Source organism: Amphibalanus amphitrite, unplaced genomic scaffold (assembly GCF_019059575.1).
Source record: "Amphibalanus amphitrite isolate SeventyFive unplaced genomic scaffold, NRLGWU_Aamphi_draft 001405F_arrow, whole genome shotgun sequence".
NCBI lineage: Eukaryota > Metazoa > Arthropoda > Thecostraca > Balanomorpha > Balanidae > Amphibalanus > Amphibalanus amphitrite.
The window spans coordinates 91,460-119,123 of record NW_024882898.1 but is presented as its reverse complement, the minus strand read 5'-3'; the positions used below and the strand labels follow the sequence as shown (position 1 = coordinate 119,123).

The window sequence follows — 27,664 nt, the reverse complement described above, 5'->3', positions numbered from 1 at the left end:
GGACCCCTGGGAGAGCCCTCACAGGTTGGCATCAGGGTGCACGACGCAAGAGGACGACTGCATTGACCTTGGCCGCTGGGAGTACCCCACTACCAAGTGCTTGCTGCACAAAACAACAACGTATCTTGTCACCTACATCGTTAGCAAGTCGAATTCGGGTGTGACTGCTTACTGCGCCCCAGCGAGATAGCATTTGTAATGTTTCCTTACGGGTCAAGGCCCATTCGAGTGCGGACATCGCGGACCTTGATGAATGTTAAGAGTTCCAAAAACACATTTATTGTTGATAAGCGTTTACGAGGCATTCATTGTGTTTTATTCATTGCAATTAGAATTACAATATTGTTGTTATTAGAAGAAAGTACTGGCCCCATTCGAGGCTATGATCAATTTTTAGTACGTGACCCCAGAAACCAACGTGGGCCTTCAGAGGCCGGCGATTTGTCCCAAGAGGTCCGTTCGGGGCTATCAGAGGCCGCCTCGGTGACCCACAACAGTCAACCGATCCTTAGCCAGTGTGGGGCCCAAAGATGTCGACTCGAAACTGACACTCGCCTGTCAGCGTTGACCCCTGAGGTCAGCATTGGGCCTTCAGAGACTAGCATGGGCCATCAGAGTTCAGTCACACCCATGTTAAATGTTCACACCCGCACTATTCTCTGGGCCTACCACACAGTCAGAGACAGAAAGAGCACGTCCCCCACAGCCAAAATGTTTAGTCATGCTGTGTTCCCTGAAAATCATTTATCCCTTGCCGACGAGGATCTACTACGGGAAAACGCTTAAAACCTATGGATAAATGTCAAATTTGCAAACAATTTGCCGCCACCTTATAGCTCTTTTGACGTGCCAGTGTCAAAGGGTACTTACCTACATTTGTTACGACTATACCGACTAAGATGGACTTTGGTACCTACGGCTACACGCTGATGTCACTAACCTTAGATGTCTGGCGCTTATCATTTCTATCACCATTTTGACGGCATTTCAATTTTCACACACACTTCCCGCCATTACGTAGCCCAGGGGCCGATCGAGAAAGCAATAGGCGAAGGACAGACCCCCCCCCCCCGGAACCAAAAGTCCATAGCGGACCCACTGGGTATAATGTAGGGAAGCGGTCAGGTTTGAGCGTCCGGGCCCCGCACGATCGTGCTGTCCACGATACCTACTGTCTGGCGACCACAGCATGACCATGGAAGTTATGACAGATGTGTATGTATACCTAGCTGCTTGCTTCCTGCAGTCTCAGTAAGTAAATAAACAGTCAATACTCACTGTTCTTGTACTCTGGAGTTTGTGTCAGTATAACCGTGGATCTGTTGTCTTTTCTTTGTGGCAATAATTTCAAGAAAATGGACGATTCCTGGATTTTTCATCGTTGATGAAACTCATCTCATCTACCTACGTATATCCTACCGACATGCGACGTATGTCCTATCTTATAAGTGGCATCAAGGCTTGAGCCTTTGGTCGCGCTAGCTAGAGCTAATAACATACATTTTGACGAGTCTCGTCTCAACTTCCAAGGGTAATCACGCATTTTTCTCACAATTAGGCTAGAAGTTAAGTTGCTACCTTCCTCAAATTTACTCCGCAGCATCGCCGAGCGGGAATTTCCCGGCATTAGCCTTGGTGATTATGCACCGATAAATGTCGTAAACACGAGGCCCGATGCGCTGTTGAGATGGCGCTGCATGGTGCACTGTTGCGGACCCAGAGCGACTAGGTCTCAAATGAATAAATGATGTCGGTGGAACTCTGCCAAGCTTAAGACTAGTCTGCAGGGCCTCCTCTAGGGAATTTTCATTAGAGGGCCATAGGCTCAAAGACGAAAAGTGATGCATAATTACCTTCACCCAAATCCAGTTGCGGCGGAACACCTTCAATAAAGAGGGGAGGGTGGGTCACTGCCGACTTTTGGTCCCATTCTTTCCATGCAACGCCCGTAGCGCTAATGTTAAAATGCCAAAATCAAGGGGGCACGGTGCCCCGGTGCCCCCCGTTCCGCCGCCTATGGGTCATGTGGTTTGTGATTTCAATAACTGCAGCACAATGATGTGAGTTGTGACTGTCGAAAATTGATTATTTCATGATAGGATTACCTTGAGGTCCTCAGCGTATCTCAAACTTCATTTAATGATTTAGCTACTGCTCAAATGTCAAAATTAGGCGTGAGTCAGCTGACCTTCCGTCGGTGACAGCCTGAGACATTTTTTTCACCCCTGCTGACAGCTGACGCCCTATCGCTGATTTTCGACAAATTACAAAATGCGTTTTACTCGGTGTTATAGCGCATCCTTGAAGACCCGTGAACGGTGAAACATTTTATCTTTGACCTGACCTGTGACGTCATCGGTGACCCCGAGGTCCATAGGCGCGGGAGCCGGGGGGGGGGGCAGTGGGGGCAGCTTGCCCCCCCAACTCTGGGGCCGTGGGGGCGGTGCCCCCACAGCTTTGAGACGGAATACCACACTTTTTTGCAAATGTTTTCTTTTTTGTTGAAAAAGCCGAGGGGTGGAAAATAAGTGGCCTAAAACCGGTGAGAAAACTAGATTTGGGGGTACCCTAGGTTGATCTCTATTATGGTGTGCCCCCCCCCCCCAGTCGGAAAGTAGTTCCCACGCCCCTGCCGAGGTCAATGAAATTTGATTTCCTTCGACAAATTTGACAGGGCTATCGAACGCCGTTTGAATTTTACGGATCCGTCCAGTGGTTTCGGAGATACGGGGGGGGGGGGGCAAAAAAATGTCTCCCCCACCGCGCAGAAGGTGGCCGTGATTGTGAATACGGCCACAGGGGCCACTGGCTTATTTTGGTCCCATTCTTTCGATGCAACGCCCATAAACTATAAACTAACTAAAACGCCCATAAACAGGCTTCTACAGGGCTAATGTTAAAATGACAAATCAAAGGGGGCACGGTGCCCGGGTGCCCCCAGTCCTCCGCGTATGTTCGTAGGCACGTTTGAGCTCCACCACGCATTAATGTTTTAGAGTTGTCTAATAATTATATGGACGGCTTAGGCTTAGGTACAAAATGTTAGAAATTAGCTACCGAAACTTAGCTGATCGAACTTGTCTTTGATCTACAGATATTCCGCAACTGTTTCATTGCTAGCGCAGCGACCTCTGTTCTTTGTGCAGCATTTGTAGCATGATTCCAAGGTTGATTATTGCGTATATTTATTATTTACTGAATGACGTTTATCCCGTTTAACTCATTGCAGTTTTGTCTAAAAGCTCTGACATTACTTTTTATTACAGATTTGCATTAAGGCACGATTTGACAAGATATAAGTAGCCGGCTGCTCTAGCTTTCTGCTAACACTCTTTGCTTGCTATCCTTTGAACATGATGATGCAAAGACGTGGTTGTTTACTTTTAGTTTCTGTTGACTTCGTGTTGCATGCAACCTGTCAAAATATTTGTTTCCTTCAGGCTTCTGTTGGATGCTTGGGTCGCAGGGCTACGCGTCCTATTCCAACAACAACAACAGCAACCTTCTGGCTTCGGAGTCAAGCCAGAGTCAGTGGAGAGGGGCTTGTGGCCTTTGGGGGAGAGGGGCCGGGGGGCTTACATGAGGCTCACCCGGGCTTGCCCGGGCTCACCCTATTTTGGCTTATATAACATGAGTTTGCCTTCACTGTATGACGTAATATTTAATCATGCACATAGATCACCGGTAGTACCAGTTACTTCATGTTCAGATGTCAGATTGACTTCCTGTGTTCTTTGCAATTCAGCTATGGTCTACACACCATTTTGACCCCCCTAAAAACATGGGTAAGCCTGGCATCACTTCAAGATGCCAGAGGTGGCAGTACCTAGCTGAAAGAAAGCAGTACAAGCATGGTCTTTGTCTTCCTGGCCCAGACAGCCATGCCAAGGCTAAAACGATAAGGTTGGCTCGGCAGTCGGCGGTCATTACCTCAAACCAGACTCAGAGGCCACCTTAATGTAATTGGGTCTGCCTTTGTATGACAATTGACAGCAGGGTCTTGCCTAACCTTTTTGCCACCTTCTGACTGGTTAAGATATCACAGCAAAGGTGTTATATATAGCAATCTTGCTGGGTTAGAACTTAGAAGATGAATTTGAGTAAACATTGTTATTTGCCATTTGTTACAAATACAAACAATTACAGTTTGATAAATAATGTCTGTGTAACTAACCTTGATCTCTCTTTTTCAGAGTGCAGGAGTGCGGTCAGATTGGGACTAAAACACATGTGCTGATGACAGTGGATTGACAGCTGAACACATCCACCTTTCACAATGTCTGAAAACAACCTCAAACAGATCCTAACTTTGGGGAACTCGATCATAGGAGTCTCCATTCTGGCGATGCCATACTGCCTGAAACAGGTATTTACACATGCTGTGTTCATTTGTATTGTATTTACCCATGCTGCTTGAGCCTTTTGTGTTGATGCAATATTGGGAGATTAGAGTGTATGCTAAGCAAGAGTGTTTGCCTGAACTCTATGTTGTCACTTGCTTGAGGTGTGAAAATATAGTATTTATACTAGGATGACCCGCAACAGGATAAGGGGTATTTTCGATTGGCGGGTGTTTGGTTGTTCTTGTGTCGGTTTGGTTATCTATCCATTTTGGTCGATTGCTTTCCATTTTTTCCAACAATCCGTTTTTCCACAGTGTGGCCTGATACTGGGCATCCTTCTGCTGATCATAAGCGGCTACATCAACCGCATCAACTGCCACTTTCTCATCAAATCGGCCATCAGCACCAAGAGACGCAGCTATGAATTTCTGGGTAAATTAATTATATCATGTGTGTGATCTCAAGGGCTGTTAACAGGTCTATTGATGGGCAGTTTCGCTGGGGGCCGAGGTAGACAGGCATTTTGTGATAAGTCATTTGAAATTTTACTATCAATTAGGCTTACCCATTTCCGTGATCTTATATTAGTTTGTGTTTTGAGTTGTTTTTGTGTTCTTTCTGACAACTGTGTGAACACTGAACCGGCATAGCATTGCCAATCAGGAATTAGTAAAAGACTGCCGTCAGCTGCTTGCATTACCACGCCAACCTCAAATGATGTGAACACTCCGACCCTCTCTCTCTCTCTCTCTCTCTCTCTCTCTCTCTCTCTCTCTCTCTCTCTCTCTCCCTCTCCCTCTCCCTCTCCCTCTCCCTCTCCCTCTCCCTCTCCCTCTCCCTCTCCCTCTCCCTCTCCCTCTCCCTCTCCCTCTCCCTCTCCCTCTCCCTCTCCCTCCCTCCCTCTCTCTCTCTCTCCCTCTCCCTCTCCCTCTCCCTCTCCCTCTCCCTCTCCCTCTCCCTCTCCCTCCCTCTCTCTCCCTCTCCCTCCCTTTCTCTCCCTCTCTCTCTCCCTCTCTCTCTCTCTCTCTCTCTCTCTCTCCCCCTCTCTCTCTCTCTCTCTCTCTCTCTCTCTCTCCCGCCGGGCAGCGTTTCACATTTTCGGCCCGACGGGCAAGTTCGCCATCGAGGTCATCCAGATCGGCTTCCTGTTCGGCATCTGCGTCAGCTTCTTCGTCATCGCCGGCGATCTCGGTCCCAAAATACTCGCCCAGTTGCTGGAGGTCGAGTGTACGCCACGGTTCCGGGCCTTCTTTCTCTGTGGTGAGCTACGAACCATTGCGTGACGGGAGATAAGATTGTGTACTCAGTGTAGGGAAGTATGCTCTGTATGTAGCATACTCCTGCTCTGATGAATAAATTTGAGAGTTTAAATGTTAAGCGTACTTATAAGGCATGTTGTATCTGCATAGGCCATTTTGTGTTCTATAGTAACATAATTTAATATGCTCATGGGTCATGGGTCTTGATAATAATATCAATATTCGCTGTGTGTTTTTCATTTTACTGCATAGTTAATCGTATTTTGATGACAACGAAGACAATATCAATCGATGGCCGTCCCACGGCCTCCGGCCGTCTGCTCCTAGTTCTCATCTGTATCCCGTTTTTTTTTCAGGGATGTGCTTTTTCATCGTGCTCCCGCTGAGTCTTCTGAGAAACACGGATAGCCTGGCGAGCATCAGCGCCATCTCCATCACCTTCTACGTCCTGCTGGTGCTCAAGGTACTGATCATGACGACTGGGTGATCCTGGGTGACCACATCCTTAATATAAGTGGACATTGGACTCGTATAGGGCAGCGTTATAATGCATAGTTTAGCCGTGTTGGTTTCGTTGTATGGTATATTCTTGCCGAATATGGTGCGGTGGTAAGTTTTCCTGATATTGTACGTGAAACCGGATTGACACGCGATGCTTTACGGGTAGTAACTAATGTTCAGAAACATGCTGCATGAGGCAAAGAATGTAACGGTTTATGAAAATGGCTCAGGTTGTTAGTGCCTCGCCAGTATGATTAGCGCTCCCTTCATTTCCGTAATTGAATGAATGGGTTCATGTTTTGATGTTTCATCATATGTATGACATTCGAACCGATATTAATATATCCTGATCTTCCACTCAGAGCTATAAACAATCCTCAATGTCACATTAACGATCTAATGACGTCACTAATCGTCCCGTCAGATTGTGGCAGACTCGTGGAGTCACATCGTGAGCGGTTCGTGGCAGGTAACGATCTAATGACGTCACTAATCGTCCCGTCAGATTGTGGCCGACTCGTGGAGTCACATCGTGAGCGGGTCGTGGCAGGCAGAGGTGGAGCTCTGGAGACCGGCAGGAGTTCTCCAGGCTCTACCCATCATGAGTCTCGCCCTGGCCTGCCAAACGTGAGTACCCACGAGTGAAGTGGCTCAAAATCCCGTATTTCTAATTCCAAACGCTTGTGTATTTTTACGTAACGTACACCGAAATCCAGCACGGCAATACACTTTCAATCACATGCGAACCACGATGAACATCAGCGGACCCTAGCGGTGGTTTTTCGTTTCACTAGTTAACGACTCAGTCGATAGATGTCACTGCTACTCCATCCCTTGCATCTTCTCATGCTTCTTCAGTAGGCGCTGTTGCCGATAACAGAACCCGTGCTGTGGCCGGATCCCGAGTTTCCGGAGTTTCCCGGAGTGATGGATCCACCGCTGTGACCGGATCCGGATCCACCGGTGTTCGAATTCGGGTTAGGATGTCCAGGGATGAACTGACCCCCAGTATTGGTGTTAGGGTTGGGGTGTCCAGGGATGAACTGACCCCCAGAGTTGGTGTTCGGGTTGGGATGTCCAGGAATGAACTGACCTCCGGAATTGGTGTTAGGGTTAGGATGTCCGGGAATAAACTGACCTCCAGAGTTGGTGTTGGGGTTGGGGTGTCCTGGAATAAATTGGCCCCCTGTATTGGTGTTAGGGTTCGGATGTCCGGGAATAAATTGGCCTCCAGTGTTCGGATTAGGATGGCCTGGAATGAACTGACCTCCAGAGTTAGTGTTAGGGTTAGGATGTCCAGGAATAAACTGTCCCCCACTGTTAGGGTTGGGACGTCCGGGAATAAACTGACCCCCAGTGTTGGGATTAGGATGTCCGGGAATAAACTGACCCCCAGTGTTGGGGTTAGGGTTCGGATGTCCAGGAATAAATTGGCCTCCAGTGTTCGGATTAGGATGGCCTGGAATAAACTGACCCCCAGTGTTGGGGTTAGGGTGTCCTGGAATGAACTGACCCCCACTGTTAGGGTTAGGATGGCCTGGAATGAACTGACCCCCAGAGTTGGGATTAGGATGCCCCGGAATAAACTGACCCCCAGTATTGGGATTAGGGTGTCCGGGAATAAACTGACCCCCAGTGTTGGGGCTGGGGTCGGGAATGACGCCCTGGAAGTCCTGCTCGGGCTGGTAGTTTATTGGCGGCGGTACGGGACGGTCCTCGATCACGGCTCCAGTGGTGTCCCGGCGGTACCTGTGAAACAGATGACGTGCTGGTAACTTAAGGTTTCTGGGGAGTGAGTGGCTGAGTGGTAGGTATGGGTATGATGGAGATAGTGCAAAGGAAGCGATGCTTTCTTCTGTGCAGTTTAGCGACTTTGGTTCCGATCCTTACTATGTCTTTACTGGAAAGTATGTGCTATTTGGCACATCTGCTGCTAGGTAGCAGCGACTCATATTCATGATTTGGTTGTTTTAATGGGAGCTGACGCATTAAAAAAGACTGATTCAATCACATGTTCGTGTCACCAGAATTGAACATAAAATGATTCTGGCTGCTCCTTAAAAACAAGACAAAACATATTTCAAAAATGAAATCAACATTGATGATCACACAGCATGAAATGAATCACTATCCTATACCCAGCCTGGGTGTTGGGTATTCAACTGACCTGTACCGCGGTGGGTAGTCTGGAATCACCGGTCCTGGGTAGTAGCTGTTTCCGCTGGTACCACTACTGTGTCCGCTGCCGCCGCCGCCACTGCTGGGGTAGTACCCACTACCCCCTCCATTGGGGTAGTATCCACCGCCGCTACCCCCTCCGTTGGGGTAGTACCCACCGCCGCCGCTACCTCTACGGGTGCCGCCGAGGAGGCCAGATCCGGGACGACCCCAGTAGGTGCCGTCTCGCGTGAGACCGGCCGCCGCGCTGACACACAGCGCCAGAACCTGCAAGAGTGGAGGGACAGTGAGGGTGTGGGTTCAACTCTCGTTGAGGGAGTTTTTCTGTGTTTGCTAGTTTTCGACTTTTTGAATGATTGAAAAAATACGGTTTCGATTATTACATTTTGTAGCAAATGTGACTAAGTATTATTTTGAACAATTCTTTGTCAGCAATGAGATCACCCAAAGAAACCCTTTTCAGATACCTCACTACGTAAGCAAGGCAGATAATTAATTACCTGTATCGTAAGTGCAGTGAAAAAATGAGCGAAATAAAAACCAGTTACACAAAGTGCTACGCTAATGAGTCCTCGAAAAAAATGAAGCTAATTCTTCATACCCTTCAAGTTTATACAGTCTGGACTTACCGCCAAAGCCTTCATGGTCCGCCTGCTCTTCTCCCTCCGATCTTGTTCCGTTCTGTACCGACTCTGGCCTATCCTCCGCCAGGGCCGCTTTTATACGCCAAAGCTCTGGTGGGCCCGTGTTTGAGTATGGTAATCGGTCCCATGAGACGCCGCCGTATGTTTCCATGGCAGTTACGACGAACCGCCGTGTGTGTACTGTCGTGACGTCACGGTCAGGTGTGTACGAATGGATGACGTCACTCGGGCTGGGGGGATTCGGTGGTGCGGGCTGGCCGTTGCCCGTGCTCGTTTTTTGGGATGCTTGGCAATCAGCTAATACAGTTTGTGAGGAAATGCATTGCTATTGGAGTGTGATCGCGAAGTTGTTTGAGTACGCGAAACTTCACAAGTCACAACTTGTGAGTCCTTGAGTTATATTCTAACTAGTTAGTATAGCTGAAATGTTTTACCTGTCAACCACTGAAACTACATATACGGAAGCTTTGTGCAAACGTGCATCATGCAAATGTGCAATCGATGATTTCATTTGGGGTGTTTCAAGTAATATTTTTCCCGGAACAATTTTACAAACCTAACATTGAATTAAGTTTTAATCATGCCAGTTATGTATTTTCGTATCACTTGAATACCTACTGTAATGATTCATGTTATCACGAAGCAATATTTTCGACTATTATGTGATTATCTGCACTGTTTTTCTGCAACCAACCAATCAGCAGCCTGTTATTTTGCCTAATGCCGCTCAGTAGGCTGCAGGCCAGGGGCAGTCTCCCCGAATAAACAGACAGTTTATAGGCCGGACTTTGCACTTTCTCGGTCATTCACCTGTACTCAGTAGTTACTGGCCCCACCTGTTGCTGTAGAGGTGCGAACAAGCGTCTTTTTCTTTTTCCATCCACTGTTATCAGTAGCGCGAACAGTTGTCTCTCCCCTTCCAATCCACATTTAAATCCAAGGCCACGTAACTTCCAAATCAGTGCAGGACTGATCAAATTTCAGTCTATTGTCCCAAGTGTCCACACCAGACACCCGAGAGATCAGTCGCCAACTCCAAGACAAGTCATCAAGTAAGGAAAGGACGCACCTATGCAATCACTCGTCTTCCTTCTGCCTGCTTAATTGATGTTGTTAACTGATGCTTCCAACGAAACATTACATACAACTTCCAATCTTGTTTTATTTGATGGACGCATATTTCCGGCAGTCCATTAATCGCAAAGCCCGGACTTCTAAATAAGCCACAGTACTGTGGCCTTATAGTAGGCTTATCTCATCCCTAGCTGTCACACTGCTGCTCCTTGTCCATCTTCAACCACTAATGGAAGCCGCCGCTAAATTATTCCAGCCGGCGTGTGTATTATTGTTAGCACTTCCCGAACGGGGATTTCATAGGTGGGTTTGACTTGGTGATTGTCCGGGATGCACGTTACGACTTTCAGACTTTGTATGAGGAAAGATGGTGGTGCAGTGCTCTGAGAAACAAGAAGTAACCACGTCTCACTTATTTTATTATATGTATTTGTTATTAACTATGTGATCTTGACATGATGACTGACGCCTGCATCTCTGAATTTTGAACATGACAGTTTCTTACTGAAACTCTGTACTGTCATACTCAGTAGTCAGTAGCAAGCATTCGCCTTGCACAACTTCCACTACCAACACTACTCTTTCGCTGTCAACCGGCGCTACTCTCCCGATGACGTCATCAAAATCCTAGTGTTATTTGCTCTCGCCCGCTGTGTGTATGTCTGTGTGTGTGGATCTAGTGCCGGGTTTGCCGTGTGTTCTTTCGGTGACTGGCCGGAATGGATGCGAATCACCGTTTGACGAACCATGATTAGCTGGGAAATCAGTGCGGAAGTGCGCAGTTTGGATGCTGATTGTTGGGAAGGGAAAGCTTGATTTCCTAATCTTATCTAATCTGAGATTAACTTGAGGTTGATTTCCTAATCTAATCTAATCTGAGATTGTGTTCTACCGCTCTTTCACGCTTTGGCTTATGGCGAGCTTTGCTTTAGGTTTAATTTGAACACAAGACAAACCAAGGTGTCCAGATTGCTCAAAATAAATGCCCTTGTCGGTGGGCATTTTATGTTTGTATTTCATAGGGAAACTGAAAAAGCTACGCGTCGCTTCGCGATGTCTTCCTATGCCGAGTGGCAGTCGCCGGATACCCTGTTACACTGCGTTGCAGTCTCCAGCGGGCTGGTCACTGCAGCTTCTGTCAGCCGCCGCCAGGCGTCTCTGCTGTCGGATATAGAGATGTGTGCAATACCCGCTTTCCCTTCATGGTCTGACAAGAAGTTCCAACTGTCACGACCCGACCTTATAGTTGATTTCAGTTGTCAGCTGCTAAGGATGCGAATAATTAATATTCAGTGCTTGGTTCATCGTCAGCTACAAACATTTTTTTTTCTTCTGTATACCTACTTTGCCGAAGAAAGCTTAGGACGGTCAGTTCTGATAGAACATATTTATTCATCATTCACCATATTTACCTGTGGATAATGGCCATTATGTCCCAAATACCGCATTCTACAAGCTATTGAGATTCAGATTCAGGTGTGCTTGTTGATCTTATCAACTACAAATTAGCTCCGCGAGGCGCGAACATAATCAGACCAATTGATTCACATTTGAACAGCAGAGGTAGGGATCATTCCACTCTCACTGTACCTTTCTTTTTTCCCCACACCAGATCGTTCCTTTGCACAAAAATGAACACCATTCGGCATCAGCTGCGCCTTCTTGCGACATCCGCAAAAGTCCGTTTCTCCAGTTCCCATTTCTCGGCAGTGATTATAGCTGTCGTGTACCGTCGTCCAGTGAGCAGTGTGTTGACCGTCTTAGTGGTATCCGTAGTGACTGTATCCGTACCCGTACGGATGGGCCCGGTAGCCGTAGTGCGGTCCGTATCCGTACGGACGGGCGTAGCCGTAGTACGGGCCGTGTCCATGGCTGTAGCTGTAGCCGTAGCCGTAGGGGTAGCCCGGCGCGGCGGAGGCTACGGCGCCGAGGACGGCGAGCACGGCAAACAGAACCATCTGGGGAGGGTAGAGGGTGGGGGGTCAGAAAATGAGGCCCTACACGTTTATGGTAGGGGAGGAAGGAGCAAGCGCCATAAATGTAGCTTTGAAATGCTTGGCCAATAGCTTTACTGAATATCAACTGCCAATTGGTAACAGCACTCTCTTCGATTGCAGTCGATTGACGGATATTTATCGGAAATTCTTTGCGTTCAAAATGGAAAAAGTAAAATTAATAAATATGACGGTAAAAATCACGTCATTTTAACCACCTAAGATAAACTAATATCCTCAAAATGTAGCAGTCTCCCACTATTGAATTCCGTTTCTTTGAATCCAGCATAGCCACAAAAGAGAGCCACACTCAAACCCAAACCGTCTCTGCTCGCCTTTACTTACCAGAGTCTTGGCGTTCATCTTGTCTGAGCTGAGCTGAGCTGAGCTGCGTGAGCTGCTGTGAGCTGAGGGTGTGTCTGTCGAAGTCCCCGGCTCCCCCTGTTTATATCTCTCACCCCACCCAACTCGGAACGTGGCCGTGCCCCACGAATTGACGGACGGCCGAGGTTAGTTCGTTTCCCACCTACCGCGCGTTCGACGTAAACAACTCCAGATTGGGGGAGGTAACCCCACTGCGTTGCTTGCTGCGTATGTCCGCCCCCCCCCCCCCCCCGACGGCGAGGGGAGGGGGCGGTGACGTAGATAGGCGGGGCGGGGTCACGGGCGAGGTCACGGCCAATGTCACGGTCTAGGGGTCACGGGTCGCTCGGGCGGCTGGTTAACGAACCAACGCTTTACTCGTGCGCGTCGTGACCGTTGGTGGTGCCAAGTTTGGAAGATGGATGGCTGTTCGTGACAATAAATTGGGAGCGATGCGTGAGGCCCGGTAGGTGCGCTAAGACACGGGAAGTGGTTGGGCGGCTACACAGGGTCGTATCAGTGTTGGGGTAGGACTGGTGCCTGGTTAGAGAGCGGGAGGGGCGCTGGAAGATTTACCTGCAGCACAGTCAGAGTGGTGTGATGTGCTTTGCAAAGAGGCTGTAGTTCGTAGGGGAGAGTGGGGAAAGATGCCCAGGGTTTTACTATATCATATATTATTCGAAAATGACAATCGGAAAGCAATAACTTGTAGTTTCAGCGGAAGCCGACATCATTTTTCTCCAAAAATATCACACTTTCGTGCTTGAAATGTGATAACTTTTTTTGCTACTAAGCATTTTCCTGAAGAAGTGAAAGGGGGCATCTTACCCCACAGGGTGGGAAAGACGCCCCCTGGCGTTGGGTAAGATGCCCCCTGCACTATAAGTGACATAAATGGGCACGTGAATCGCCTGAACGAATCAGTAGTCCCTTCGGGCCTGCAGTAGACACCAAACGTCATCGTAAGGGCCCTCAAAAGTAGTCGTAAGGGGCTTCAGAGGTCATCGTTAGGGCCATCATAGTCCAGTGCGGCCAAACAAGCCTCCGTGGTGGCGTTCGGAGACCACTGTGGGGCCCTTATAGGTCTTCATGATGCTTGAGGGCCCTCGAGCCAATCGTGGGGACCTCAGATGCCAGCGCGGCCCGTGGAGCCAACGTGGGAGCCCTCAAAGGATGTCGTGAGGGGCCCTGGAGCCAATAATGTGGCCCACAGAGGCCCGCGTAAGGGCTCCAGAGTCAGATGCCGCCCAAAAAGTCGCTGTGTGGGCCGAGAGACCGGCATGGGGAGCACCCGACCGTACTTGACTCTCAATAGTCCCAGATCGGCTTTTGTCTCTCATCACAGGTATGTAACAAATGATTTGACGGGCTGCTTGAAGGACAGCCTACGGATTTAGGGGGGCGTCTTTCCCCATCAGGACAGGGGGCATCTTACCCCAAGGTACCGCGGTAACATTAAATCAGTACAATTTGTTAGCCATAAAACTACGCCCTGAAACAAACTGTTTGGGACACAGTACACGCATGTCAATTTATCACGACTATAGCAAGGGACGCAAAAATTATCTACCTTCTTTGATATTTACAATGTTTTGACACCAAAATATTTTTTGAAAGCAGCAAACAAAAAACATGCAATCACCAGCCAGCCGTTGCCCAACTGAGCCTCGCAAATTTTTGTGCAGTTAACAAGGCAGGCTTCCGCTTTACGCTAAGAACATTTATTTCCAGGTTTGATTCTTTGTTTCGCCGCTAGAGGGGGTGGGGCGTCTTTCCCACCCTGGGCATCTTACCCCACTCTCCCCTACGGCACGATGCGCATTAGTGCAGAACGCTCTCCAATGAGAGATTCTTCAACTTTTCTGGATATTGAAATATGCGGAGTGCGTTTTTCTTTTCTATTATTCAGCAAATAAGTTTGTGTTATTGAACCTTGCACCCAGCTCCTTTTTTCGCTCTTTCGTCGCTCTTTCGATATCTTCTCCGCGCCTGCAGGATTTGTTACCCACATCCTAAATTACCTCCCCCCCCCACCACCACCACCCAATGCTTGTCTATGTGGGTAATTTTCTTGTTAGCTTTGGTGATTCGACTCATTCAGTCATCGGTGTGTTTTGTTCAATTGATTTCAAAATGTTACTTTCCGCTATTAACCCTCGCCCGCACATGGGGGGGGGGGGGTGGTTGCCACCCCCCAGGTAGTCTTTCTGCTCTGCACTCAACATTTTTAGAGCTAGAAGGCTGATTTTTCGTATAGCTGCTCCTCTATCCTTTCTTGATGTCCACTGAAAATTTCTAGTTTCTGTGATTTTTGGTTTCGGAGATATGACCTTGTTTGTCAGGTCATGTCATGACCCAAATGGCCAATTCTCAACATCTTGCGTTTGCCATGGGCCTTGTGAGCTTTTGACACCTTGATTTCGGCCTTTTTTGCCAGTCTTACCTCCCACCTATCATGGAACATGTTGTTCGACGATGTACAGGGGTCAAGGTCAGGGTCAAGGTCAACCTAGGTCATCTAAGATAATTGCGTTTTAGGCAAGCTAAATTTACTTTTTGTGAAGTTTTTTGCCTGCATTTTTGGTAAAAGCTTCTCAGATCATGATTTCATGTAATATGGACACAAAAACAATCGGTGAACACATCAGTATACACACAGACACACACAGACATACAAACACATATAACTGACCTTGACCTAACTTGACCTGAAATGACCTCAGCAGCAAAAATCTGGTCGGGTAGTGTGACAAAGAGGTTCTAGCTGGCTTGGCACCAGAAAACGGCATCGTCATCGGTATATGATAAGCAGCGCACTTGATATCCAACGGTGACCCAAAAAAGCAACATTTTTTAGTTTGACCTGACCTGGAAGGTCAATGACTGACCTGAGAAGGTAAAATCGGGTATCATTGGATTCGTCTCTTCCCAAAGAATCTTTTTGGTCTTTACCGCTAAGCTCTATCTCCAACAGGAACGAAACGGCGCGGGGGGGGGGGGGTGGCAACCACCCCCACCCCCCATGTGCGTTCTAGGATGGGAAAATGGCATGTGCGGGCGAGGGTTAAGAAATCCTGCAGATATTTGCGCAACTGAAACCTGAACAACTCTTGGAGCTAACATTCATATATTCACCGGATACTTCCAGTTTTTTTTTTTCTCTCTCTCTCTCTCTCTCTCTCTCTCTCTCTCTTTCCTCTCTCCCCCCTCTCTCTCTCTCTCCTCTCTTTCTCTTTCCTCTCCTTCTCTCTCTCTCTCTCTCTCTCTCTCTCTCTCTCGCTCTCTCTCTAAATGTCGCTCTAATGTTTGAATGGAAGGACGGATTGACTGAGCCGGAGCCGACGCCAAGCAGAGCTTGAATGCGTAAGCCCCTGTCCCCACTGTTCGCTCGTGCTATTCTGGGTATTGGAAAGTTTTAGATGCCAAAGTTTAGCGTGACCAATTCCATCAAAGCCCGACTCAGCCCGTCCCACTCCACTGACTTCAATTTTCTGCAGCTGCCCCCACCAACCGAAGACCATCCCCTTCAAGAGTCTCATGTCTCGGGTGCCGGGCACTAAAGGAGGATGGTATTTATAGTCACCGTAGGTTTGACGACGGGTATCATTACTTCTCCTATACGCACGATACGAGTCAAATTTTACAACACGATCTTATCGTTTTCGTTAACATTTGTAGAGGCAAAGTCGTACAGCGAAATTGCTTACTGTTAGCTTACATCATCTTACCGAAATAGGTTACCGAAGTATAAAAAAACTTACTATAAGATGAATGATTAATGCGTAGCTTATTGTGTAAGATATGGAGATCCTGATGAAGTAGTCAATGAAGAAGTCATCTAAGAATACCTAATGGCATTTTTAGATATCCAGAGGGCTCTCATGTCAAATTTGAAACCTTGGTTCAACTGACCTGCCTTTGAAGCTCAGCGACATAAGTTGGTGGCAGATTCTATTGGAATATTTCGGTTTGTTACAAATGAGATTGAAGAAGTCCGGTCATGCTGCATTTTTACTTGTTCGAGTGCCTGGACTTACATATGTTATGTTTTTACGGGGGCATTTTAGCGAGTTTGGTTACTTCTTGAGCCATTTTGACTCATCTTTGACATTAAATGAACGAGGACTTTGTTTCGTTTGAAGTTAATTAATATGCTTAACTCTCTAAGGCACATCTAAGGATATCTGGAATGAATCATTTGAATTAAATATTCCGACTGGCCAGTCTTTCTGGTCAAGTGATGTGGTCCAGAATGAGTGTCATTGACTTGTGCACCTGCTAATTGTCATACAACGCCAAGTTCATCATTTTTAAGCAGGCTGAAGTCTGCTGGCTTGAAGGAGGCTGTTGATGTGAAGGTAATAGACGATCATGGGATGTTTTATTCGTACTTGAATTTAAGTTCATATTTCAGTTATATCTGCCTTTCCTGTTGGCTGTTGTATGCTTGTATATATTTTGTGCTACTCTTGCAATCTGTTGGCCTATATAAAAGTTGATTTAAATCCCTTTCAACCCTACAAAAAAATTGGCGCATTTTTTCACGCGACCTATTTATATTTGCATTCATGGTCATATTTGTGCAATGTCTGTGGCTCAATGGTTTCCTTGGTTACATTCGAAACGGTGTTCATTGTTAAGTAGAGTGATATGCATGACCCAACATCCTCATATTCAGTTTTTTTTTTCGCTGCTTAAGACGAGCAGGGACATTTTCCTCCACTTGACTTTCCACGGAGTTTTATAGCCTTGACTTGACCGTCGATATGCCCTGCCATCGATAACACATATTCTGAGCTCATGTTTTATTTCAAACTCCACACTACAAAAAACGTGATGAGGTATGCAGGCGATCTTTACACATTATCTCCATTTTCGTTCAGCCGTGGTAACCATATCCGTACCCATATCCCGGTCCGTAGCTATGCACGTGGGCACTAGAGTAGCCATATCCGTATCCGTGGTAGCCGGGGTAGCCGTGGTAGCGCAGGGAGCGTCCGTAGCGGCCGTGCGGGTAGCCGTAGCCGGGGTGGCCGTAGCCGTAGTGCCGGTAGCCGTAGCGCGGGTACGGCCCGGAAGCCGTAGCGAGCGCCACCAGGGCGGCCAGCACGACCAACTGAGAAAAGAGAAAGAGAAAAGTTACGGTCAGGGAGGAATTTCGTATCATATTTTGTATCGTCACTCAAATCGGCATGGTAAGTTTTGGGGGTTTAGTTTATTAAGTGTATTCTAGATTCTAGAAGCATTCAGCTTTACGTCGCTTGACATTTGAAGATTCGAGTAAATGTTTACAACGCTCATGATTTGCATCAGCTATAAAATAGCGGAATACATAACAAATTCGAAAAAAATGACTTGTATAAAAAGATGAAGCTGAGTGCAACCTGATTTTAAGTACGTTGCACTTGAAATAAGGTTGCAGATATGAGCCCACGGACCCCTCAATTCAACTCTTACCACCAGCTTGGCGTTCATGTTGCGAGGCTGCGGCTGCGGTTTTGAACAGACAGTGTGCAGACTGGGTGGCTGCCGCGGTTTATAAGGCAGAGCTGCCGCAGCCTTGGAGAGCCCCTGAGGGCCCGGGGCACCACGAGGGGTCGAGAGGGTTTCGGAGCTTCGGAGATCGGTGGTGTGCTACGTATATCAGAAAATGCCACACTGGTAGAAGGGATGCATTGAATATGTTCTATTAGAAGATAAGGTAAATGTATATTTGACGCAATATGTTATTGACTGACTTGCAAAAGAAGTCTCAATTAGCCTTTGATTTCGAGGAAATTTGAGAGAAAAGAAATTTGCTTGGCGTGGAATTCTACCTATTTTACAGTATACCTATTATTTGCTTTGCAAGTTTGCGTGATAGAAGTCTACCGTCGCAATCACGAACTGATATTTGGCTACACAAATGAACACAAACAAACTCCTTCAATCTCCTCTGATAGCATGCTCTGTCTTCGATTTTTCCGTTGTCTTTGATCTGTCATTTTACTTTTGATTTGTGAATGATAAACAAAAGGCATACCATACATGCATCAACAGGCAGGCGTCTTTTCCAAAATAAGTTGGCATGCTTTTATTGGTGCGCACAAGATACTGGGATGTTTTGCTAAGCGCCTTTAGACGCGCCTGAATTATATATGGACACTAGCATCTATCCTCTGTTTTTCACCGTTAGTTTCCCAGTCCATGGGGCGCGGTTGGCCGCCGTGCTGACAGCTGCCTGCCCGCTTGCGTCGGGACCTTGTCGAACTCTCGAGACCCCGGGGGCATTGACTTTCAGCTGGCTCTCCGCCGAGTGACCTGGGGTATCGCTGTGTGAGCGGTGCGGTGGAGGGGCCCCGGCCCGTCTCGGAGATTCGCCTGACACGTGACCGCCGACCGCGTGTCACGGCCGCTCGCGTGGCGGCTCTCGGTGTGCTTGGCTGGCCGGGGCGGTCCTGCCGTCCCGGTCGGCTGACTTGCACCGCCACTGATGTGTTCACTGACCCGCGCTCTCCGCCCCGCGGTGGGGTGGTCCCCGGCTGGTGGTGGCGGGGCTCAGCGCCGGCCGGCCGGTTGCTCCGGTGTACCCGCCGTCCGCCTCCCCGGCTCGCCTGCTGCTCGGGCCAATTGCGCGGCGTCTTTCGTGGGGGTGGGGTCGGGGCTATCGTGTCTTATGTAAAGTGAGTGCATATGATGTGTCGTCATATTACATTAGTATAGAACGATCATAGTGTTTTGACTTTGCGTTTGTTCGTGATAATTTAACAGTTCTCGTTTCATTACTCCTTTGTGCGATTGTATTTGTTACCAACATTAACGGAGATTTTTTTCTTTAAATTTCTAGACTGTTTCTTGCTGGTCTCTGCATACGTTCATAGGTTTATTTAGGTGCATGATGAATGACTGAAAAGAATGTGTCTGTGCCTGCACAAACGTACGACTGTTTCAGTGCCGCTCAGCGCCGCCGTCTGGGGGTCATGCTCGCCTCCGGTCCCGGCTCTGCTGGGGTCGCCGCTCCCGCGCCCCGGGGGGACGACCAGCACGGAGCCGTCAACCCCAACCGTAGCAGCTGCCTCTCTCGTCCGATGTCCCAAGACCATGGGTACACACGAACTTTAAAAATTGCTCACGTCAACATCAATAGTATAACTGCAAAAAATCGACTGGACGAGCTTCATCATTTTACAAAAACCAACAACATACACATTCTTGGCCTATCCGAAACAAAGCTAGACGATACCATCCATCCAACCCTGTACTGCCTAAGCGACTTTCATGCACCAATTACACACAACCGTAACAGACATGGGGGAGGAACAGCCATATACGTACACAAATCACTACCAGTTACACGTTTGGAAAATCTAGAACTTAACAATTGCGAAGACTGGGTATGGTGCAAAATAACTGTTTCAAAATTTTCACTTCTAGTTTGCTGCCTGTACCTACCGCCCAATTTAGACAACGACAGGCTTAACCAATTTACCGAAAACCTGTCCGAAAGCGTCAGTCTCGCTAATACGCATCAACACACAGAAAAGATCATTCTTGGCGATTTCAATGCTGGGAACAATTATCTCAGTGAAAGGCATCATATAACAAATAGCAATGGGATCACACCCTTTGATCTTAAGCTAAACGAAACTGCAGAAGCCATAGAACTAACACAAATCATCCATGAACCAACCAGACTAGCGGAAAGATGCGCAAACCTAAGGGACCTTATATTTATTTCAGATACTGCAATGCTGAAAAACTCCGGAACATTATCCTCATTTTCCCGTCTAGACCACTTCCCTGTTTTTGCTGAATTAAATGTTAAAATACCGGAAAGCCAAACATTGTCAAAAACATTGTGGAACTACGACGCGATGAATTCTGATCTGTTCATACGAAAACTACAAGGAACCGACTGGCACGCTATAACTAATCAAGACGTTCACTCTGCAGCAATAGATTTGACCGAAGCCATCTTAAGTGCCGCGGAGGAGGCAATTCCAAAAAAAGTCATCCGTATAAAAAGCACAGACAAGCCATGGGTAAATAACGAACTAAAAAGAAACATAAGAAAAAGGGATACACTCTTTAAGTGCGCAAAACGTACTCAGTCCCAAATTGATTGGCACAAATGGAAGTTGCAAAGGAACTTCGTAACTAACCTTAACAAACGCCTTCACTCTGAACACATCCTGTCCCAAGTTAGCAAATTAACAAGCAACAAACAAAATCCCCACAAGTACTTCCAAATTCTAGGCACCCTTATCGGTCGGAAAAACGTCCAGCCCATTCCCCCTCTAGTCAACAACGACGGTGAGACGGTGACACATGACAAAGACAAAGCTCAGCTACTTAACGACCACTTTGCTTCCCAAACGAGACTAGTCACTTCCACAAGACAAACACTCCCAAACGAAGCCCGGCCTGTACCCACACTAGACAGCATTCAAGTGTCTGAACAGGAAGTGATCCGCATCCTTAACTCCCTCGATCCCAACAAGTCGACTGGATCGGATAAAATTCCAACAAAAATACTTAAGCTTGCCACCGTTCTAATTTCTGAGCCGTTAACAAAACTCTTTAATAAGTCTCTCAGGGACGGTATTTTCCCAAACTCTTGGAAAACAGCAATAATCAAGCCAATATTTAAGAATAAAGGGTCACCATCCATTCCATCAAATTATCGTCCAATATCTCTCTTGAACACCATGTCAAAAATTCTTGAAAAAATTGTCTTTAACGGTATCTACAAGCATATTAGCGAACATCACCTTTTCACAGACAAACAAAGCGGGTACAGACCGGGCCACAGTACTCAACTCCAGCTCGTTTATCTGACGCACAACTTATACCAAACACTTGACGCAGGCGACGACTTCACAGCAATCTACTTAGACATTTCCAAATACTTCGACAAAATTTGGCACAAAGGACTTCTTCACAAGTGTAAAACAGACTTTGGACTGACAGGGACTCTCTTGACATGGTTGCAATCTTATTTGACGGACAGAACACACCGTGTATTAATACAAAATTCGCTTTCCTCACTTCAAACCACAAATGCGGGATGCCCCCAAGGGTCCGTGCTCGGCCCTCTACTAGCCCTTATTTACCTAGACGGACTCTCGACCAAGACTTCTAATGACACACTCTTTTTTGCAGACGACACTTCACTTTACGCTTCACACAACAATGACACTTTCGCCTTGACACAAACCTCGTTACAGCGCGACCTAGACAACATTCAGCAGTACGGCCATGATTGGATGATCACCTTTAATGCATCAAAAACGATACAACAAACATTCTCACTCAAAAACGCCCCAAGCATTCCCAAACTAGTTTTTGACGGTCAAACCATCCCCGTCCGCGAGCACCACAAACATCTTGGCATCTCCCTGTCTTCTGATCTCAAATTCAAAACACACATAAACGAGATAATAAAGAAAGTAACCAAAGCTCTGGGTCCCCTCTATCCTATCGCAAAACACGTACCAAGAAACATTCTCCTCCAAATATACATAACCTACATACGGCCCTTTTTCGACTATTGCGACATAGTATATGACGGACTGATAACTAGGAACGACGCTAACAGACTTGAACGACTTCAAAATCGCGCAGCCCGACTTATTACAGGAACAATGACAAGAACACCGACGAACAGACTGAGGGAGGAACTGGGCTGGACTTCCATGGAAAACAGGCGCAAAGTTCACAGACTTCTACTTTACCATCACCTAAAAACAGCTGATCCTCAAATACCACCATATGTTCTTTCAATTATTCCTGACACACGAGCATACCAAACAGGTAGAAATTTACGAAATTCCAGCACTCTCACACAATCCTTTAATAGAACTACTCTCTTCAGGAAGTCATTCATACCAAGCACAACCCGGCTCTGGCACGACCTTCCCCCCTCTGTCCACCATCCAAACCTCTTTTCCTTCAAACGACAAATTCACGAACATTTTGGCCCTCCACGACCGCCTGAGTACTTTACCTTCGGCTCCAAGCGCGGCAATCTCCTGCACACCAGACTACGCGTCGGAGCATCTTAACTCAACGAACACCTCCATAAATTACTCCTTTCAGATTCACCCTCTTGTCCATGCGGCCATTCACTTGAAACTGCGGAACACTACATCCTTCATTGCACTACATACAATAATATTCGACAAACGCTTTTCGAGGAACTATCCACAATTCTCAATCTTGACTTTCGAACTTTGCCAACATCCAAACAACTTAAGATGCTACTTCATGGCGAGTTACTCAACCCGGGCAGCGGACGAGAGGTGGCAAGCTGTTTCCAGAAATACATAATTAATTCCCACAGATTTTGATCACTAAAACTCCTCTCGGGCGCGTGGGGCGGCGGCTCCCGGCGGCTGTTCCGGGGCGCTGTGGGCGGGTGTCCCTCCTCGTGCGGCGGTCGCTGATGTGCAATGAACGCGAGACATTAATGACTGATTGTGTGTGAATGTATGATGCGTATGATGGAGTGTAGTGTAACTGTTTGAAAATGCGATGTGTGAGTGTGTGTGAGCGCGCGTGTGTGAGTGCATGTATGCACGTGACGCTAATAATAGTACACAACAATTACCTGATACGCCAAGAATTGTTACGTGTGCGCGTGCCAGTACAAGTGATTAAGAGTGTGTGTTTGTATGTATGTGTATAGTGTAAAGCATAGGTACGAGTCTGCACGTAAGCTTGTATGTTTGTGAATGAGTGTGCACGGAGAGAGGTGCCCCGAATTAAGCCTTGAGCTTCTGCACCAATCTCCGATTTACTCTTTTGTTCCAGTACTTTCTGTTCAATAAATATCATCATCATCATCATCATCATCATCATCTGAGATCTACAGGCGCTATAAATAGGTGTTTATAGGCAACAATCAGCACTGTGCTCATATTCTTCTTGAGCCATTCTCCGTTCTTTCCCGAGCTAATAAGGGTCTAAAATGAATGAGTCAGCCAATTACGCTCCGGCTGAATTATCTTGTCTCGCTCCCCAACTAACCTGACCAAATACTGGGGCCATTTGTCCGCGTGGCAAATTTGGAGGTGAAAGTCGTAATTGACCAAAACTATCTGGCCAACTAATTGTATTTGCAATGCAACTTCAAACATTGCCGAATTAAGAAGACGACCTTATGAGAATAAGTTTTTTTTCAAAGCGTTGATGAAAGACAGTAGCTATATCGCTTCCTTTGTACATACCACCACAGTCACAGGGTTACCCGCGCTCGCAATTTTCGATGGAAAATGTTTGCTTATGCTAAACTGTATCTTTTGTTCAGGAACAAATTCAATGATTGTATCTGCAACCAGCATGCAATTTAAAGGTCAATCATTGATCATTGATAAGACGTCCCTAAAACCTTTCCCATATGGTTCATCCTCAGTTTTAATGGTTTGTTCATTTTGCGATTTATGATGTCAGCAATTGTGACACTTTACCAAATTGTAGGTAGGTATCTGACACCATAGGTTCTCTTTGAATTAAATCAGTACCGTTTGCTTTGTTTTTACTGGTCACTTTCGGCTTGCACTCCTTTCAGCTTGCGGCTCGTTTTGTCTTTGTCAGTGTTACTCTTCTTTCAGCTTGCGATCCCAGCTATCTTTCCATTCCGTCGGAGCGCCCCTAACACAAGTCTTCATCATCATCGTATTGTCTGTTCATTGTCTCGTTATTTCAATAAATCATCCTCTATGACGTTTCCGGGTTGTTCCTATCGCCTCCGCGTTCATACCTAGATGGAACCTGGTTCAATTAAAGCCTAGCCGACTGAAAAACAAAACCACAAAGTAGGCGGGGACGCGAGGCCACAACACGCTCGAATTATTCGACGGCTGGTCGTGCCTTTGACCTTAGAGCGGTTCGGGTAGGCTGTGCATCAACAGCCGGCCTTGGACCTCGAGCCGGGCGGGGCGGGGCGGGCGAGACGGCCCGACCTCTTTAGGGCGGAGCGGGGGGGGGGGAGGGTCATAACTAGTGATGTCAATTTCAGAAATTTTGGAAACCAATACCAAACCGATACCGACCAAAACCACTGAGAGTATACCAAAACCGAACCGATTTTCAGAAATAGGGGGAAATACCGACTAGATACCGAAATCAGGGAATTATCAAACAAATGCTTCAAACTTTCTCAAATCTCAAGACATATGATAAGCCTTGAAAGGTACCTAATACTTTGAAATAAGGTAACAAAAACAAATCAGGCATTCTCTTGATTATTTGCATTGCAAAAAATACATTTATAATTTATTTTGTAACTATTAACAAATATTCAGGTCAGTTATTTTACTGGAATGTGGATTCAAGTCAACTGCATGAGGTGTTAAGAAAATAACTGTTATCATGATCCAAAAGTGGTGACCCAAGGCCCTATATAGAGTGGTGACCCAATTGACAATGATGGGCTACACCTTGGGCTGCACCAGCCAAGGTGACTGGTGCAGCCAAGGTGTAAACAAAGCCCATGATACCTACAGTTCAGCCCAAGTAGCATGGTGATTGGTGACGATACTGACGCAGCCAATTTTTCTTCATCAACAAATGTGTAACACAACAAAACTTGATAAATAATTACTTACGAGGCACACTGATAGATAGCAGACACCACTGTAATGATATCGCGATGAAATCTTAGTAAAATGTCCATAATTTTACGGAGGAATTGACACACGTCACGTGTCATCTCTTCCATAATGGCGGCCTTACAGGCGGCGGCCATTTGCATTAATGATTAAACTGTATAAAATAAAGTTTTTCTTTTCTTTTTTGCTTAAGTCCACTTAAATCAAAATTCCTTGTATAAATTTTGACATCTTAAAATTAATTCAAGAAAGTTGTAGGCCGCTTTTGCTGAAAAATGAAGTACCAGAAAAACGAGCTATATCGGTTCCTCAACCTGGCTCAGCTGCGACATTGAAATGTTTTTAGATGTGTTCAGTTTTGAAACTGCTGTGTGCGAGTCAAGCCAAAAGCCAATTAGGGGAAGGTGGGGTAAGACGGACCAGCTAAGGTTTGAGGCCGCATATTTTGCTACACTGCTCTCGTAATTCATATTATTTATAGTCTTCGGAATGCTCAATCCTTCCTCTGTTGATATGTGTAAAGACTAAATTTCAAATTAAAGACATCTAGGTGGTGGATGCTCTTAAAGAGGGACATGTCAAAAACTCAGACAAGAAAAAAACGTGGGGTAAGACGGACCACCCAGCAGTGCCTGCTATCCGTTCATGTGTGTTACACTTCTGCTCTGTACTCTTGTAAGAAAAAGTAACCAGAATGGTAAAATAACAAAATGAGCCTTTATTCTTTACTCATGTGTGATGGAAGTGCAGCTAAAAGCTGGGAACATGTGTGTTGATTGTCGTTTGGCATGAATGCATGCTAACTGAGCACTTGCATGCATGGCTCACATGCAACAAAGACTCCTCCCTGAAAAATTAGCTAACTTAAACTTGTGTCAATGTTTTGGAAAAGAACTTTCCATATGCAGGGTACAATGGACCACCACAGGGTAAGATGGACCACAGTGGTCCGTCTTGCCCCGAATCTAACTTCTGTCATTATCATGACGTATATGTCAAATAGCCCAACATTGCAAAACCTTGCCTTTCCTAAAGTGTGGCGATAACTAAGTTTATAACTTTGTTCTTCACAGTAAAGTGCAAAATAGAAACTAATCATGCAAGAAAGGTGCCGTAATTGAATCACCCGTCGACCTCTTATATTAGATCGGTTTGACGAAAAACAACATTTTTCTCAATAACTCAAAAGCTATGCATCCTAGCAGCATGAGCTCAAGGTGGCCATTGTTACGAAGGAAAACAAACATAGTGAGTGCATAAAGCAGTAGATACCAGCAGCGGTTCAGCCGGGAGGGCTGGTGGTCCGTCTTGCCCCGCTGGGCCGTCTTACCCCACCTTCCCCTATATGTTATGAAGCTTATGATTAAATTGCTAGCGATCTGTATCTGTTGAGAGAGCAGGAAAGAGAACACTAATTGAAGAAAATAAATTATCCACAGGATCATGACAGCATCGCTCACTACAAGGCTTTTTGAAGTTGAGCGAAGTTGAAGATTTGTGGGGTGATGCGGGTGATGATGAAGTGACAAATGCTGCCTTAAATATTAGATGATAATGGTGAAGCTAGTGCTGTATTAAACAGGGTTTTGGATAATGTAATAATTACATTGCAGTAAAATGGAGAGAAAGACAAGGTCAAGATCAATCACAGACTCCTCAAAACAAAGTCAAATTTGTTGCTAATAAATGCTTTGGAAATTTTGAGAAAGGTAGTTTAAGTATGTTTTCTAGCATACAGTGAGTTAAACATTAATTCATGTTTATGTCTTGCACATTGGCTTTCTTTGTAGGATAATTATCCTCATGGTATTTGAATTTGCTAACACTGATAAGTTGCCATTTAACATTGGTAGACTGATGTATTTGATATTACAGTTGATGTGTTTGCCCATTTGTTAGGACATCATGCATTTGGGAGAAATGTGTCATGATTGCCATTTTTCTTCATCCAGTGTCATTTAGCAAAATCAAATTTGAGTTCAGAAGGTATATCAAAAATACTTTCAAATATTTTATGACAGTAGTTGATTTTCATGATACCGACAAAATACCAAATGCTTTTGGTATATAATACCGAATACCGAATCGGTATTGGTTCGGTATCGGTATACCGAAATTTTGGTTACCGATTGACACCACTAGTCATAACCCTTACCCTACGTGGTCGGGTTGACCCCTTGTCACCCTTCCCCATTCACACGGGGGTGGCCACCACCCGTGTGACTCCTCCCCTTACACCCCGCTGTGACAAGTCGAGTAAAGGAGACGACCACAACGGATGTGTTTTGAATGATCTATGGCTGCTGGCTAATAGGATACACCACGCTAAGCTCGTCTCTAATTCTCCATTGCAGTCTGGTTGGATAATCCGTCATTATTAAAATTGGAACTTTATTAATTTTATGTGACTTCACATGTGACATGTCGCTATTTTAATAACAACTTAGTGTGCATTTTGCATGGTAAATTTAGACGGATTTCGGAAACAAGGTTAGAGAAATAAGACACCTATTTAGAATCACCATTGTGGTTTCGTTTATCTATCTATTAATAACATTGTGGCTTGTATTGTTGTTTTTATTTTATTTTTAATTTGAAATGACGTGATCCTTTTCCAATATCTAACTCAGTGGTCGGCAGGTCCTCCGGGGTCGTGCCCCCTTTCTGGGCGCCAGGCAGGGCAATTACCCCCATGCCTACCAAACCCTATTGCTGACA

At 46.2% G+C, this 27,664-nt stretch overlaps 3 protein-coding genes and 1 long non-coding RNA gene across 7 annotated transcripts in view; 1 reads left to right on the top strand and 3 right to left on the bottom strand.

The window, feature by feature from the left end:
• The first annotated feature begins 3,403 nt into the window (after positions 1-3,403).
• Positions 3,404-27,664, top strand: part of LOC122372821 (putative sodium-coupled neutral amino acid transporter 10) — a 72,804-nt gene continuing 48,543 nt past the window's right edge. The window contains exons 1-6 of one of the 3 annotated variants that reach the window (XM_043350417.1): positions 3,404-3,527; positions 4,194-4,366; positions 4,658-4,775; positions 5,430-5,603; positions 5,959-6,065; positions 6,609-6,730. In XM_043350417.1, coding sequence (XP_043206352.1) covers positions 4,277-4,366; positions 4,658-4,775; positions 5,430-5,603; positions 5,959-6,065; positions 6,609-6,730 — 611 coding nt within the window. In that variant the 5' untranslated portion in view covers positions 3,404-3,527; positions 4,194-4,276. Of the gene's footprint in view, positions 3,528-4,193; positions 4,367-4,657; positions 4,776-5,429; positions 5,604-5,958; positions 6,066-6,608; positions 6,731-27,664 lie in introns of those variants that run through there. The other 2 variants (XM_043350418.1, XM_043350419.1) reach the window with 2 other exon arrangements.
• On the bottom strand, positions 6,779-8,970 carry LOC122372823 (putative cuticle collagen 155). Of its 2 annotated transcripts, XM_043350422.1 has the most exons (5): positions 8,911-8,965; positions 8,271-8,548; positions 7,651-7,852; positions 7,197-7,410; positions 6,791-7,106 (listed from the first exon to the last, which is right to left on the bottom strand). In XM_043350422.1, exons 1-5 carry the CDS (start codon positions 8,923-8,925, stop codon positions 6,958-6,960), a joined length of 858 nt encoding a protein of 285 aa, XP_043206357.1. In that variant the 5' UTR covers positions 8,926-8,965; the 3' UTR covers positions 6,791-6,957. The 2 variants fall into 2 exon arrangements, with proteins under 2 accessions (XP_043206356.1, XP_043206357.1); XM_043350421.1 differs by having other exon boundaries at positions 6,779-7,410; positions 8,911-8,970.
• LOC122372830 lies at positions 11,604-12,469 on the bottom strand. The gene is made up of 2 exons (XR_006254937.1): positions 12,339-12,469; positions 11,604-11,957 (listed from the first exon to the last, which is right to left on the bottom strand). It is a non-coding gene; the product is annotated as an uncharacterized LOC122372830 (long non-coding RNA).
• On the bottom strand, positions 17,168-17,858 carry LOC122372828 (prisilkin-39-like). The gene is made up of 2 exons (XM_043350428.1): positions 17,814-17,858; positions 17,168-17,472 (listed from the first exon to the last, which is right to left on the bottom strand). The coding sequence occupies exons 1-2, from the start codon at positions 17,829-17,831 to the stop codon at positions 17,236-17,238; spliced, it is 255 nt and encodes an 84-aa protein (XP_043206363.1). The 5' UTR covers positions 17,832-17,858; the 3' UTR covers positions 17,168-17,235.